The sequence below is a fragment of the Sparus aurata genome, chromosome 15 (assembly GCF_900880675.1).
Source record: "Sparus aurata chromosome 15, fSpaAur1.1, whole genome shotgun sequence".
Taxonomy (NCBI): domain Eukaryota; kingdom Metazoa; phylum Chordata; class Actinopteri; order Spariformes; family Sparidae; genus Sparus; species Sparus aurata.
This window is the reverse complement of record NC_044201.1, coordinates 29,860,655-29,875,789: the sequence shown is the minus strand read 5'-3', so window position 1 is coordinate 29,875,789 and position 15,135 is coordinate 29,860,655. Positions and strand designations below refer to the sequence as shown.

The 15,135-nt window shown below is 42.3% G+C and overlaps 1 protein-coding gene and 1 long non-coding RNA gene across 2 annotated transcripts; one reads left to right on the top strand and one right to left on the bottom strand.

The window, feature by feature from the left end:
- Positions 1-394: 394 nt before the first annotated feature.
- On the bottom strand, positions 395-10,904 carry LOC115597184 (5-hydroxytryptamine receptor 7). Its single transcript, XM_030442936.1, has 2 exons — positions 9,692-10,904; positions 395-8,524 (listed from the first exon to the last, which is right to left on the bottom strand). The coding sequence occupies exons 1-2, from the start codon at positions 10,267-10,269 to the stop codon at positions 7,624-7,626; spliced, it is 1,479 nt and encodes a 492-aa protein (XP_030298796.1). The 5' UTR covers positions 10,270-10,904; the 3' UTR covers positions 395-7,623.
- Positions 10,905-10,946: 42 nt separating this feature from the next.
- On the top strand, positions 10,947-13,678 carry LOC115597185 (uncharacterized). Its single transcript, XR_003987040.1, has 2 exons — positions 10,947-11,644; positions 11,681-13,678. It is a non-coding gene; the product is annotated as an uncharacterized LOC115597185 (long non-coding RNA).
- The last annotated feature ends 1,457 nt before the right edge of the window (positions 13,679-15,135 follow it).

Genomic DNA, 15,135 nt, shown 5'->3' with positions numbered 1-15,135 from the left:
TCTATTATCCAGAACTGTGCACAACGACTGCACCTAGCCTTGCTTCCAGTTTTGAGACCAGTTTTGCCTGGTGGTTGCAAAATGTATATATTTGTCTCAACCTAAATCTTTAGAGCTCCATCTAAACAACCATATTTTCATCTATATTCGAGGATAGTCTCAGTTTTGCATCTGGATTATGTGTATCTATAACTTGGTTCCAGTCTCTGCAGGAGGGGAAGCTGTAAGAGCTGTTAAACACACCACAACACTGACAGCTTCTGCACTGGATGCTATCTGGGGTTCATTTCTACATCATCCCAGCAACGTCCTGAATCAATATCATCTTTAATGCGTCACAGATAAATGTTGTAACAGAGTGGAGACACAAGGTTTCTTTGACACCCTTCTTGTATTTTTAGAAATTTATTCAACAGCCTCAAACACAGAAAAGCAAAACTCTGTTCAGTTATTTATACACAGTCAATAAAGTCAATAAAGGTTTTTTTCTTCGCTATTTAAACTTTGGTACTTACAGTGTAGACAAGGTCAAGATAAAGGACAGGAGTTCAGTTTATGTTTACAATCATTTTTATTACAAAGTTTGGTTTGGCAGCTCAGTTAGAGAGTAACAACTTAGCTTGGTGATTAGTTTCTGTACAAATACTGAAGTAAAGATCGTGCGACAGCATCGTGAGCGATCACTCGTCATCAGTTTGTGTGTTTGTGCTCGGATCAGAACAGGAAGTCCTCACAGCAGAGACGGTATTCACATTGACAGAAATCAAACTTGGATTATATTTTTTGTGTGTATTTAATCACTAATTGGAGCAAATGATGTCACGCTATCACATTTGCTTGTCATCTACTCCTTCGATAAAACTATTCACACTAACATACTGTATATTTACATTAAACACGCCTTAATACTTTTCATTAGAACATTTCCACCCTCGTGCGGTCCATGTTGTCTGTTCACTGCAGTGTTGAAGGTAGAACATTAAAACATAAAAACTGCGACCATCAAAAAGATTAAAAGCTTTAATTAAGGGACGTAAAACTTCTTAAAAACAAAATAAATGTGGAATTAACTATTACTACAGGGTAGCTATAGAAAGGAACGTCAAGGTTTTACCATGACAGCAGCAGAAACACATTTTACATTCTTGTCTACAAGATTTTAATATTTAATGTAATTACACAGGGAATCTGACAAGGTGACGTGTTGCCTCCTTACAGATGAAAGCTATAAAGAATAGCAAGACGAGTTTAATGTGTCACCAGGGAGCGATGGAGTCACCGCTCTGTTCTCCCTCCCATAATATATGTACACATGTTGGTTTACAGTATATTAAAACGATATAATTCCCTTGAGGACGGCTCTTTTTTTCTGTGTACTTTGATGTTGCTGCTGAAAGTACAAAATCCTGCAGGATCAATGTTGTATGCACCATTTAATCCCAGGAAAAAGAACATCCCCTTTGGTACAACTGCTTTAGAAAAAAGGTGATTTGATACATGAAACAGGAACTACACTGTGGTTTATTTATTGTGGCTTCTCCGGTCAGAAACTACTTATGAAGTGGACGTCTTCAACTGGCCTCATTTAGAAACATTTCTGGCTCATTTCTGGAGAACTATGGGCAGCAGTAAGTTTGTGTCACCACCAAGGATGAGATGCTTTTTTAAAATCTTACATCTTATATTATCAATTACACTTTAAATGTTCACATCTTTTGTTGGACAGCCGTCATCTGCGTCATTTGATCTTTGGTTGGTTTCATTTTGAGCTGCTGCGGACACAGATCTGCACATCCTGCAGACTGGACTGTATCGTAGAGGTTCCCAACCTTTTTGACCTCGTATTAAGTATTTTCCCATCTCATCTTACATGCCAGTTCTCACTTCCGACACAGCCTAGCCAGTGGCCCCACACTTCATTAATGGAGGCATCATCTTGTGGAGTTGTATTAAAAGCAAGAGAAGTCAGAGTTTTTGGTTGGATGGGTCGTACACAAAGGTTTGAGTCCTGTGAGTCCAGGTTTTTAAGTTAAATGACACAAATTTAGTTCACACAAAGCCCCTACAAACAACTGGCTTCAAGAAAATGTGATTTAACGGATAAACTGCTTCAACAATGTGACAGAGGCAGCTGTAAAACAATGGATATATTCTTTTTAGTATCACACCCCACATGAAATGACTGTTTTTCAGAATTTGATCCATTCTGTTTTATAACATTTGCAAAGCTCGAAGAGCCGCAAAATGTAATTGTTGTATTCCTGCTGATGTTAATGGAACTGGAACTGTTTTGACTTCATGTGCTGCTGAGCAGCTTTCGTAGGAATGATGAGACCAAATCAAATGCTGTGGCAAGAATCCCAGTCCATTCCTGGGTGTGTTTAGACCACAGGGGGGCTGAAATCAGTCAGCTGCTGAGGAAATGTTGTAGCAGCTTTATTTAAGCCAAAAGCATGATATTTTCCTGAACCTAACCAAGGAGATTTATGCTCAAACATACCTTAACAGCAACTGTTTTGTGTTAATAACAGTCCAAGAGTTTCACAAAATGTTTATCAGCAAGGATAACCAGACGTTGCATCGTGTCTTATTGTTAATATGACCGCAGAGCTCCTCACATGCAAAACTGATGCTGGAGCAGTACATAGATCTTCACTGATAAAGCTGCCATATGTGACGAGTACATGTTGTCTCGGGGGCCCCTGATCCCTAATTTGGGGATATTTTGAAATGAAGGCTTAATCCTTTCTGTGATAGCTGCACCTTCCAGGTATTAGCAGCTCGGTTCCACACCATGCTTCAGTTCCACTGAGCGTACATGAAAGCCAGAGTGCTGGTGGGAAAGAGTGAAACCTGAAAAGGTGGCGCTCTGCAGTGTTATCAGTGAAGGTGACTGGTCTGATCAGATATATCTGTTTGGAGCGGTTTAGGGGCTGAAAGTGCAGCGAGAGAGAGAGAGAGAGACAGGCGTTTTAACTCTGCTCTTTTCAGTGGGAGGACACATGCGGTAACACTTGTCAGCCAGTCTGAGTCCACAGCCGCTGAATGTCACAGGAGCGACATTTCAATTTACCTTTTAACACATCTCCTGTTTCATCTGTCAGTGGCGCTGCCTGACCTGCTCACCTGAAAACCATCTGTGTGGTCACAGTGAGATACCGTGTGAGACAAACCGAGTTTTTCTTCGTCAGCCTCGAGTGAAAGTACCATGAAGTCGGTCTCATTATTAAATCTGCATTGTTAATAATGTCTGATTCTGATTCTGTGTGCGTTTATAAGATTTGTTTTCAGGTCTTGGGGAGCTTTTCAGTGGCTCCACTGGAAGCCAGCGTTGCATTGTGGGTAATGCAGTCATCAGATTTTAAAAAAGGAAGAAGAATGTGAGGAATGAAAAAGGTGATATCTTTGATCATCTGTTTTTAAACTCTTCATAATGAGTCCAACAGTGTTGTAGGAGCGCCGTGTTAGACAGGTGGACTGCTTTGCAAAAGCTTGCGCCTACATTACCCACAATGCAATTACACCACTGAGCGATATCACCGGAGGAAATGTATCAGATTACATGCAGCTTCCTCTGGAGCCACAAAAGACTTTATACGACTTTTATTCACATATGCAGTTACCCTTTAATCTCTTCTACACACAGACATTATTATTATTATTAAGAACAATGCTTCCACTGTCTGAAACTGATATCATCAGGTTGACAATGACTCACTTTTCCTTTTGTGTCAGTGTTGGACGTGGATGTATAGCTCTGCACTCCTCACAGGTTCTGGATTTAATCTGTTTTGGATGGTCTTTTGGAAACACATCCATTGGCAAACCCTCTCCATATATTCGATGACAGGAAATGGAGCCGCGCCATGCGACGGCACCGAGCCCAGACCGAGCACACTTCAGTGGTTCTGTCCTGCTCGCTGCACCAAACATGATTCCTTTACTTCTGAAGCTGAGGGTGTGTAGAACTGTGAACTGTGACAGCGGAAGATGTATTTTACCCATTTGATTAGGGTCCAAGTTAATGAATCCAGATGGCCACAACAGGTGACTTTTTATAAAATAACTTTAATAATAACAACTGTTAGAGCAGGAGTTTGTGAGTTTCTCTGGAGTAACTTTGTGTTGTTCAGTAGACACTTTAGAATTTAGCCCCGAGCCGACACCAGCTTTTGATTTTGGCACACTGTGTGAATCTATAGCACGTCTGTCGCAGTCCCACTTTGGCAATTAAAGCTCAGAAACTGGCGGTTGTTTCTTGTATTAGAAGATCTTGCACAGAGCAGCTTTAATTAGTGACTAGAAAGAGAATAAAGGCAGCAATTAGAGTTCTTACACTCCCTCTGAAAAAGTGTTTCTTGTGTAAGTGACTAACTGCCCTCTGTCATCCTCACTGGTCGCACAGCAAATTCAAGTTAATGAGGGCAAATTTTCAGCAGCACAAACTGTACTAATACTGGTGGGATAAAAAAAGTTCTGTTCTATATCAGTGAACATTTAGGACACAAAAAAAAGACTGCAGTCTTGTGAGAAATATGAATAAGTACCTCTTTGCTACGAACCTCTGTACATATGAAATACTAGAAAGATAAAGCTGCCAGAAACAGAACCGAGCACCAGCTGTCGTGTTCAGGCTCAACATATACACCGAGAGAAGAGCTTCACGTTACACTTAACTATTAATAACAACTGGAAACTGAATGTGCATAACTGTGAACCTGTGCTTTACAATGATGACACTCTGAGCTGATGAGACACCTGCTATCATCCGCTCCACATCGGATTTTCTTATGATGACACGTCTAATAACCTTTTAAGAGTTGAACACATATTTTCTGGAACATTTTTCTCCCAAATTTTTAAATTCAGACATCGTCTCCTCTCCTCCATGCTGATGGAAAGTCACGTTAAGTTTATGTATTCCACAAAACATTTCTGGAGCTTCACAGCTTGAAGTGTAACTCTAAACTAAATCTGGGATCTAGAGGCTTCTGGACACGAGATGTATGGAGACGTTTTAGGTTTTTCTAGTAATTGTTTAGGAGAATGCTGCAACGCTGTTTTGCTGTGAAGCTTCAGGAGTTTTGTGGACTTCAACACTTCACCTGACTCTCCCTCAGCATGTTGGTGGAGCAGACAATGACAATGAGTTTCATTTTTGGGGTGAACTGTTCCTTTAAGTGTGTTGAGGCTGTGTGTGAAAATTGCATTTCTTCCAAACTTTGGATTCTCTTTAATCATGTTGTATCCTCACTTTTCTCTCTGCTGTGGAGTGAGTCGGGCGGCATAGAAAAAGAGGATGTCATACATGTAGCCAGCCAACTGTCAATCAACTCTGATCAAACACACACACACACACACACACACACACACACACACACACACACACACACACACTCCTGATGAAGCAGCGTGGCTTCGATATTTTAGTGTTAAACATTTAATATATCATAACTAAGACAGTTTTTTCCTCCTATTTTGACACCAGATTTAATTTTCAGGAGCTTTTGAGTCATTTATTAAATAAGTAATCTGAAATTAAAGGATGAACTGACTGTCGCTTCGTTCTATCACAGTAAACTGATGTTGATTTTGAGAAGTTGAGATGTGTATTTATTCAAAGTCCTCCACTTAAATGTTTGAGCTTCACTGTGCAGAATAATGTGTGCGCAGCCTGTTAACACCGGGAGGCTCTTTCTATTATTTGCTGCTCAAAGTGTGAATTTTTTTTCTCTGCGCTCACTGAAAATCAGATTTTTAAGAGGCGGGGCAATACGAGCATGATCTGTGACATCACAGGTAGTTCAGAAGCCAATCCTGGTTGAGTATTCACCTGGAAGCCTCCAGTGCACACACACACACACACACACACACACAACAGGGACACATTTTGTCCAGCAGTTGAAAGATATTTGCATATGCACATGTTCTTGAATTCTTTAATAAGAGAAGGAATATGGGTCATTTTAAGGAATTTAATGTGGTTCTTATACTTTTATCCTTTTTCTTCAGAAACCATGTCAGACACATATCAGTCTGATGATCATTAAAGAAACAGTCCTGTAATAATTGATGGTGTGGAGAAAAGTAGGGCATTCTGAAAGCTCTGCGTTTTAACCGTGATCCACTCTTTGATTAGCTCGGTCCTGGATTGCGCCTGTTTTGCGAGCTGTAGTGTGACTGAGCCGTAATCAACTCAGAGTGCCCAGACGGCTGTCACACATCGTGTCAAATCTGAAACATGAGGTGCATAGTTTGAAAAAAGACTCTCATGTGCTGCCACCAACCTTTTTACAATAACAGAGGGAAAAGGCACCGAGTTCTTCTCTCTCTAAACATCTTCATCTGCAGCGTTTGAGCCTCCGTCCGACTAGTTCCTCACAATGTTGTTTTCTTTTAAATGCATGTTTGTTCACGAGCGATCAGCCTGATTTCAGTAAAACAGACCGATCAGCTAGTTGTTTTGCAATAAATAATTGGCCGTGACCAGCAAAGGAAAACCCGCCCAGTCGCCAGGATAAAATGTTGGCAGTTAACATTTCTGCAAACCACCGACGGTTGTGAGCAGACTCTCATGTCAGGAGGTGGAGTGACCATAGATGGAGACTGTGTGACGCCAGTTAATATTTCAAATGAGACCTCGAGACAATTTACAGCCATGTTTGTGTTGAAAAAAAAGACTGTTTCATGAGAAGTGAGGAGCGCTCCTGCATGATGATAACAAGAAAGGAAACAAAGGAAACTTTGCAACATTAAGAAAAGTTTCAACGTACCCCCGGTTTGCAGAAAACACACACTGCCAACATTTACTCTGAAGCCTGTGTTGGGAAAACAGAGCAGGTTTTGGCACATTCAACACAGAGTGATACTGAGGAGAAAAAAAAAAAAAAAAGCATCTTTGAAATATATGAACTCATATCAGGTACATCAGATCCTCATTCAGATCCAATTTGACCTCTGAAATAATGTTTGTTCCAGAAACAGTGTGTACAAATTTTACATGTTGAACTTGTCCACCGAAGCAAAAATCTGCTTTTTTTTTTAGAAGCAGTGAGAAACAGTGTCACCGTGATAACATCTGGTGGTGTGTCTTCACGGGCAACTGAGCTCCAAAAACTTAAAAACTCCTTGTTGTGAATGCAAGTTTTCCTTGGCTCAAACTGGAAATAAAAGACACTGGCTATTAATCATTTCCATCCATGGTGATAGCCGAGTGTTGCTCCAAAAAACATTTGTAACAATATGATGTGCAAAAGGATTGTTCAGCAGGGTAGCAACCAGTTTAAATGCATCAAGGTGGCAACCAAATGTTGGACGTCACCACGAGGGAAATGAACTTTCTGTAATCGGGAGTTCACTGCAGCTGCACGGTGGATTCATCGCCAGTGAGTTCAACTTTCTCTCCTTTTTTTCTCAGTCCTCAATTCTCTTCTGTGCGCCTTCATGTGCATCCATTTAATTACAGCATCCCGCCTCATCTCACCTCAGTAATCATTGTACAAATTAGGGGAAATAACCAGTCTGGCAGCGTGGTGACCTTGTGCCACAGCTTAAGCCCACAGGGCGTTTCCCCTGGTGATTGTCTCTGTTGCTCTGTGCAGCATCAGTGATGAACTACAGCTTTTACACATCCGTATCTGGCTTCTCCACCAGTTTCAGAGCCTCGTGCATGCCTGCCGCTGACAGCTTTCGATTGATGTTCCTGTAGCGGCACCGCAGGAGGTTACTGTAGGTGGTCCTCAGATCACGGTTGAAAAATGCATAAATGAAGGGATTAATGAGGGAGTTGGCATAACCGAGCCACAACAGAGTTCTCTCCAGCCAGAGCGGCACACAGCTGCACTCCACGCCGCAGACGAACGGCCGGGCGGTGGACACCAAGAAGAAGGGCAGCCAGCAGAAGGTGAAGGCACCGACCACGATGCCCAGAGTGGCCGCAGCCTTCTGCTCCCGTTTGAAGATGGACTGGTTTTTCCTCTTCCGGCGTTGGTGGTGCTCACCGGTCTTGAGGAGGCGAGAGACACGCGTGCTGCACTCCTCCTCCACTTCGCGCTGAAGCTTCAGCGCAGCTGCCACGCAGTCCAAGCTCTCCTCCTCTTCGTCAGCTTCCACCTCCGCCTCTGTCCCTTCAACGCTTCCTGTTTCTCCAGACACTGCTGGTTGGCGAGCCTCGTGCCCACCTCTTCCCCCTCGGTGAGCCACCCCTGAACACTGCTCCCCTTCCCTGGGGAAGCCGGTGATGGTGTGTTTGGCTGCACTGAGTTTGGCTGCTCGGTAGATCCTGTAGTACATGATCAGCATCACTGACATGGGGATGTAGAACGCCACAGCTGTGGAGTAGACGGTGTAGCCGAAGTCCTGACTGATCAGGCAGACCCTGCCGTCGTTGACGTTCTGCGCCCAGCCGAACAGAGGGGGCAGCGTGATGGAGGCTGAGAGGAGCCACACTGACAGGATCATCTTGGCCATGCAGCAGCCGTTCTGCCGGACAGGATACGTCAGAGGTTTAGTGATTCCCAAATACCTACAGAGAAAAACACGTTGAAAGTTCACTCAAACATGCAGTAAAAATATTCCTCATGTTTTCTTTTATTTCCAGCCCAACACAGAGACACTGTCTTGCCTTATGCGACCCTGAGTACGTGATGCTCCCTGACCTTCAACAAGGTGCCCTTGAGCAAGGTGCATTTCAACAATCTGTCGCTGCCATATGCAAACCTCAGGTGGGACACTGGGAATTTTTATGAAAGGGGAGCTCCAAGATGCCGAATATGAACACATGACAGCAGCAAACCACTCAGTGTTAAATCAAAGCTCGGGGTCTTCGGTGCACAGTGTGTGGGCAGTTTGACCGGCAGAACACACGATAGTATCAACACATTTATGTTCACATTCAGAAATCTCAGGGGAAAAAATATGGTTTAAAACAAACATTTACAGCCTGGATTCAACCCAACAGCCTGCAGCAGAGACGCAGGCGTGTGTGTTGGAGAAATGATTTCATAATCTTGTTAAACTGCTGCCAACATAAAAGCGGAAACATTTATTTCAATAGATTTAATTCTAAATTTGGGATAATTTGAGAGTCTTTTTTCACAGCACATTGCTTCTGAATGCTTTCAACTCCCACACTGACCCTGATATTCACTTCAGACATGCTGTTTAGTGAGAAAGGGAATGTGTTAAACAGTGGACAAAGACCTGAGAGGAGAGGTCACAGGTTTGATCCCTTTTCCTCACCAATTTTGTCTGAGTGCCCTTGAGCGAGACCCTGAGCCACAGTGAGCCTCCGCGCTCTGACCAAATCCCATGTTTCAGTGTCTGCGGAGGACTGAGCGACAAAACACCACATCAGACTGCGTAATGGGATTTTTGGAAGAATATGGTGTGTGTGTGTGTGTGTGTGTGTGTGTGTGTGTGTGTAGGGGAGAGTGGGATTAAAGAATAGGATGTTGCCACAATGTGTCTATTTCGGACAAAATCTTCACGCTGAGAATATTTTTCCAAAGCTGCGATGCGTAAAAGTAAACCAATTATGTGAAGAAACCTGCCCGTGTGTCTCCTCTGGTTTATCTAAATAATCCTCAGATATCTTTCATATAATCTGATTGTTTGACACATTCTTTTACTGCATTAGGGATGCAAAAGAAAAAACTTCACTTTGGTAAAGACATAAATAAGTTTAGCTCACCTGTCGATGCTGATTACGCACAGACTCATGATGGACGCGGTGCAGCACATCACATCCATGGCAATAAAAACGTTACAGAAGAACTGTCCGAATATCCACTGACCACCAATCAGGTCCGTGATACTGACGAACGGCATCACGGCCAGAGCCACTGACAGGTCCGCCATGGCCAGAGAGACGATCAGGTAGTTGGACGGTTGGCGCAGCTTCTTGACGAAGCACACGGAGATGACCACCAGTAAGTTCCCACAGATGGTGGACAGCGTGAGCATGGTGAGGACCCCGCCGATCAGGACTTTCTCCACCCGGCCGTAGCTCAGGATCTGCTCGCCGCAACGGGTCCCGTTCGTCTCCATGACCTGCGGCTGACTGGAGGTGGACGGAGAAGTCGCTGCTGCCGCTGCTGCAGCCTCTGCGGCGCCCTGCGCAATCATCAGCAGCCGGGGCGCAAGAGCCTCCGAGATCATCATGTTGGTGGAGCCCCCGGGATCTTCACCACCGACTCTGTCCTCTATCATGAATGACGACCTCATGTTGCCACTACCGAAGGTTCCGTTACTCGCTCCCACAACAACCATTCTGCTGCCTTCTGTTCCTTTTTATCCATGGACTTGGAGACCCGTCCGGTGGTGACATAGACGCGCACAGATGTGCCGGTGGTGGTGTGAGAAATGAGTAATTCCCTTCCACAGCCCCCCTCAGGACAAACTACTCTGACATACCCTCCTTTCCTTCAGAAAGCCTCGACGCCTAAATTCTTCTATTTTGAGGCATACTCGTCATTACGCACGTGGCGCGCCGCAGGCATATTCCCAAAATACCTGACCTATAAAATACGTTGTGATGTTCCTGTTGTCTGTGGCCACCCTGGCTACCATCCCGCTTTCCCGCCTGATGTGCAGAGAGACTGAAACTTAAAAACCGCAGTGCGCGCATATTCATATCAGAAAAGTTGTCGCGTGACGTCAAAAAGGCATGTTGGATAGCCTATAGGCTGCCGAATAATTAGTGTCTGAGCATCAACTCGGTGGTCCACAGAAAACAAAATCTCATGGGCCTGTCGGAGTGCATTCTACCGGAAATGTCTTGGCAAGGACAAAGTGTGCCCGTGGATGACCGTGCGTAATTGTGCAGAACAAAGAAATGTTCTTTGGATCTCAAATGCTTTTTTTTTTTGGTTTCGCCTGTTTTAAAGCATTTCTCCCCCTCACGCGCCCTCTCGGTGTACACGCGCACACGCAGAGGAGAGAGAGAGAGAGAGAGAGAGAGAGAGAGAGAGGAACACAATGGGAGAAATTGCAGAAAATGTGAATGGAGGATGAATGACGGTGAGAGAGAGTGGGCCGCCGCCGGGCATTCAAGAAAATTGCCACTATTACACAAATTATCCATGTGAGGAACATTGTGTCAGAGTTTGGGATGAAAGCAGCAGAGTCTCAGGGATATTTAGGATTAGTTTCAGGGTTAACTTCATTTAATCTTTAAGACAAAGACGCGGGATGTTAAAGTGAATTATTTAACATGAAGTTTAATTTGAAAGATGTGTTTCTGAGACGGCTGATGTTCTGGTTTTCTCTTCATCCCCACTTTAATCATATTTACAGTTCAAGACGTGACGTTAAATGAAAGTTTGAGGGTTTAGATTTGAGATTTACAAGCTGCCTTCATCTCACTTCTTAAACGTCTAAGATTTATGTTGCCGGAGGTGAGAGCAGGGACCTCAACTGTTCCCGCAGCCTTTTCATCATTTTCTAATCCAGGCTCAATTGTATGATGAACCCCATACGTGGTTATGGTACTAATGCAGCGAGTAGCCTTGGACAGTAGCGCCCCCCAGCAGCCACAAGCCTCAACTACATGCTGCTGCAGTAGTTCAGTGCTGGAACTCCCTCTTTTCTCTGTGATGTGTTCATAAATGTTATTATTTTAAACAGGAATAAAACAAATCCCCATGTAATGTATTTGATTTTGTCCCAACAAGCCTTACAGATGACAGTATTGAGGTTGGGGTCACCTGAGGTCATCGAGGGGAGGAAGAAAGATCAGAAGCAAGACACAACTTTTACAAATATATGTCGTGGCCACTTAGATGTTTATTAGGACCTTTGGAGAGTCTTTAATGATGTTCATATCAGGCTGTGGTCGCATACTCGTCCATGATTGGATGCAGGCTGTCAGGTTGTTGTATTTGCACACAGATGTGCACGTGATAATGCTCTTTGTATGCGTGTCGGATGCTTCTGGCCTCTACGTCGTCCATTAACGTGCACCTTGTCGGGCGTTACCCTTCCACCCTACCTATATGATAAAGTTTGCATCTTCTTACAGTTAGTGCAGCTACGGTGTGGATTAAAGTGGGATGTTGTGATATGAAAACACCTGAGAAACAAAAGTAAATGTGTATAAATAATATAATCAGCAGTTTAAGAGGTGATGTTGTTACTTTTAATCGACATCAGTCTAAATACACAAGAGGGCGGAAAATAATGGCCGACTCTGCAAACACTGCTGCTGTTTTGACCTGCAGCAGCAGCGCAGTTAGAGAATGTAAACCAGCAAAGGCCACAGATCGACACCAGCAGCACCTGAGGTCAATGTTTCTGCTGATTTGACACCATATACGAGCCCTGTGTGTGTGTGTGTGTGTGTGTGTGCAGCTCTGGGAATAAGAACCAGCTCTTAGACATATTTCAATAAAACCCGGAGCTGTCAGAGCATCAAATAATGCTGACATCAGCTACATTTTACAAACAACATGATGAGAAATATCGTATTATTTATGCAACATGACAGAAGCAGGTGAACAAACCATCAACTTTGTGTGAACTTTGGTCCGACTACAAGTGTCTCCTCGACGTTATTAGTTTTTATATATCGTCAGCAACTTTAACAAAGGTTCCTGAGAGTCACTGATAATGTTTGCTTAAACATTTTATTCAAAGCAGCTGTAAATGAAAAGTCCTTCAGCCGAGGAACCATCAAACAGTCGAGCAGCAGAATGAAGAGTGGGTCCCAAGAACTTTTGGACATTTTTAAAAAGTCACTTTCAGACAGTTTACAAAAGAAAACTATGAGACAAACAAACCAGATATTTGAACAAAGTTTTTCAAGGAAAGCTACTGAAGCGACCGGTGAACTCTGACTCTCTTGAAGGACTCCACCCACATCAGACGGGCTGCATGCTAACATGTTTAGCTTTGCAGCTACACTGAAGATTGACATTTTTTCACATTTTACATTTTAGCAGACACTTTTGTTCAAAGCAACTTACAGTTTTAAAAAAGGGTGTAAATATCATCTCCAGGCTTCTGGAGTCAGCATGGAGCCAATTTATGTTTTTATCCCAGTTGTTTGTATATTTTATAAACTACTCCACAGCTGGAACTTTCATTTTTGGGTGGACTGTTCCTTTAGATAAACCACAGGCTGACATAAAAACACATCTGTTAGAGCAGACATTATCCATCTCTTTTTACTTTGGCACTTAAACGCACTTTTAAGAATTAGATTGTCTCCAAATGGTCGTTGTTTCTATGATGGAAAGTCCAAATCTCAGATATTTATCTGTAGTTTGGCTCCAGGTAACTTTAGAATCACTGACGATCTTCCTGCTTCATTGTCGTCTTTTAAAACAACTTGTTTATTTCATAGTTAGAGTCACGTTGAGTCCGGTTCATCACTCTCATCACTTTATTGTTCGAGCCTCCGGTGTTGTTTTAACACACGAGCTGGGATTTGATATAATGACCTTTCAGTACCTGTTTCTCACCATCTGTGAGTGTTGGATTCATTTTTATCATCTCATCCTCCTTTTGCCGCCTCATTCTTTTATTGCCCCTTTCCATGATCCCGATAGGAATGGGCGGATCAAGCCAATGAATATATGAATAAATGAATACATAAATGACTGACTTTCAATCATGTCACTCGCTCCTGCACAGCTGCAAATTGTTTACCGAGCACATTAAAGTGGATTTATGGAGGTCACGTTCGTTCCTTCGCTCTTTTGTTATGTGATGTTGATTAATAAACCTGTCCGGTGAGTAGTTAGGAAACATTAACCAACCGTAAAGAAACATTTAGGAGGAAGTTAAGACTGATTCTAGAGTGAAGCACATGCATCACACACACACACACACACACACACACACACACACACAGTTCATGTTCTCCAGGTTGTTGGTCATGTGTTTACTTTCTGTACCTGAGTGTGATACATTATTAGAATTATTAGCAGTGCAGATTAAATCTCTTTCACCGGTCACACAGATGTTTTTTACTCATGCTGGCAGTGTGGCTGTGGATTACAGATGTTCATGATCCACAGAGGATGAACGTAGCCTGAATAAATGTTATGAAGGTCAGTGATTCTTGAGACCTGGGACAAAACATGTCTGTGACATAAATCACACTTTTTAGCTTAAAATATGCATAATATATTTTAAAAACCTAACCAAAATCATAAACAGGTCAAGGGTGGCACCACAAAGTGTGTTTTGATGTTGTCTAACATTTTATTTTTATTCTAAATGATGATATGTGACCAGTGCCTGAAAAAACTCATGTCTGGAAGCAGGTCTCATCACAATCCAAGGCTTTAAAAAGTCCATAAAGTAATATACAATTGAACTTTATCAATATAATGTGTAAATTAAGTAGTATTTATTTCACAAATATTACAAAATAATAATTTTTGGGTCTTTTTGATGTACTTTCTGGTCAACTGAAAATGTGTCCGGAGTTTTTGTGAACACCATCAGATTTTTTTAAATTGGGAAAAAAATCAGGAATAATTCAGGGCAGCTATAACTCAAAGGACCCCTTTCCTTCCTCCTTGGTCTTCCTGGTGAAATGAGAAAATTTGAGCTCTGGTAAGTTTTTGATAAAACTTTGTTCTTCATATCTATTTATTAATATGCACATGTCACAACCATAGCGTATCAACTGCAAGTCAACATCTGAGTAAAATTTTCTGCAATCTAGCATTTATTTATATAGATTGGCTCGACCGTGATCAACAGATGATGAACAAGATGGCTCCTGTCAGAATCTTGTGTGATTTAAGGAGAAATGTGCTTTTTTTTTGTCAGCACCATCAGAAAATACAATGTCAGATGTTTTTCTGAATCTATACAGTCTTATGAGAGTTCAGAGGACCTTTTCAATTAGATTTTTCAAGTTGGTGATCACTTTATTGTTCCTGCAATTTTAATTTGTCAACTCCTCTTCAACTCTGTCAGATACATTTTTTTTATAGTATTTCCTTGAAAGGGACATCTGTTTTATTCCTTGAAGGATATTTGTTTAGAGACAAACACATTTCCAATGTGTATTTGTATTTTTAATGCTTAAAAATGAAGACAAATATAATTTCATGATACGATTTCAATTCTACTCACATTCAACATTCTAAATGTTGACTTCTTTAGCTTTAAAAATGTAAT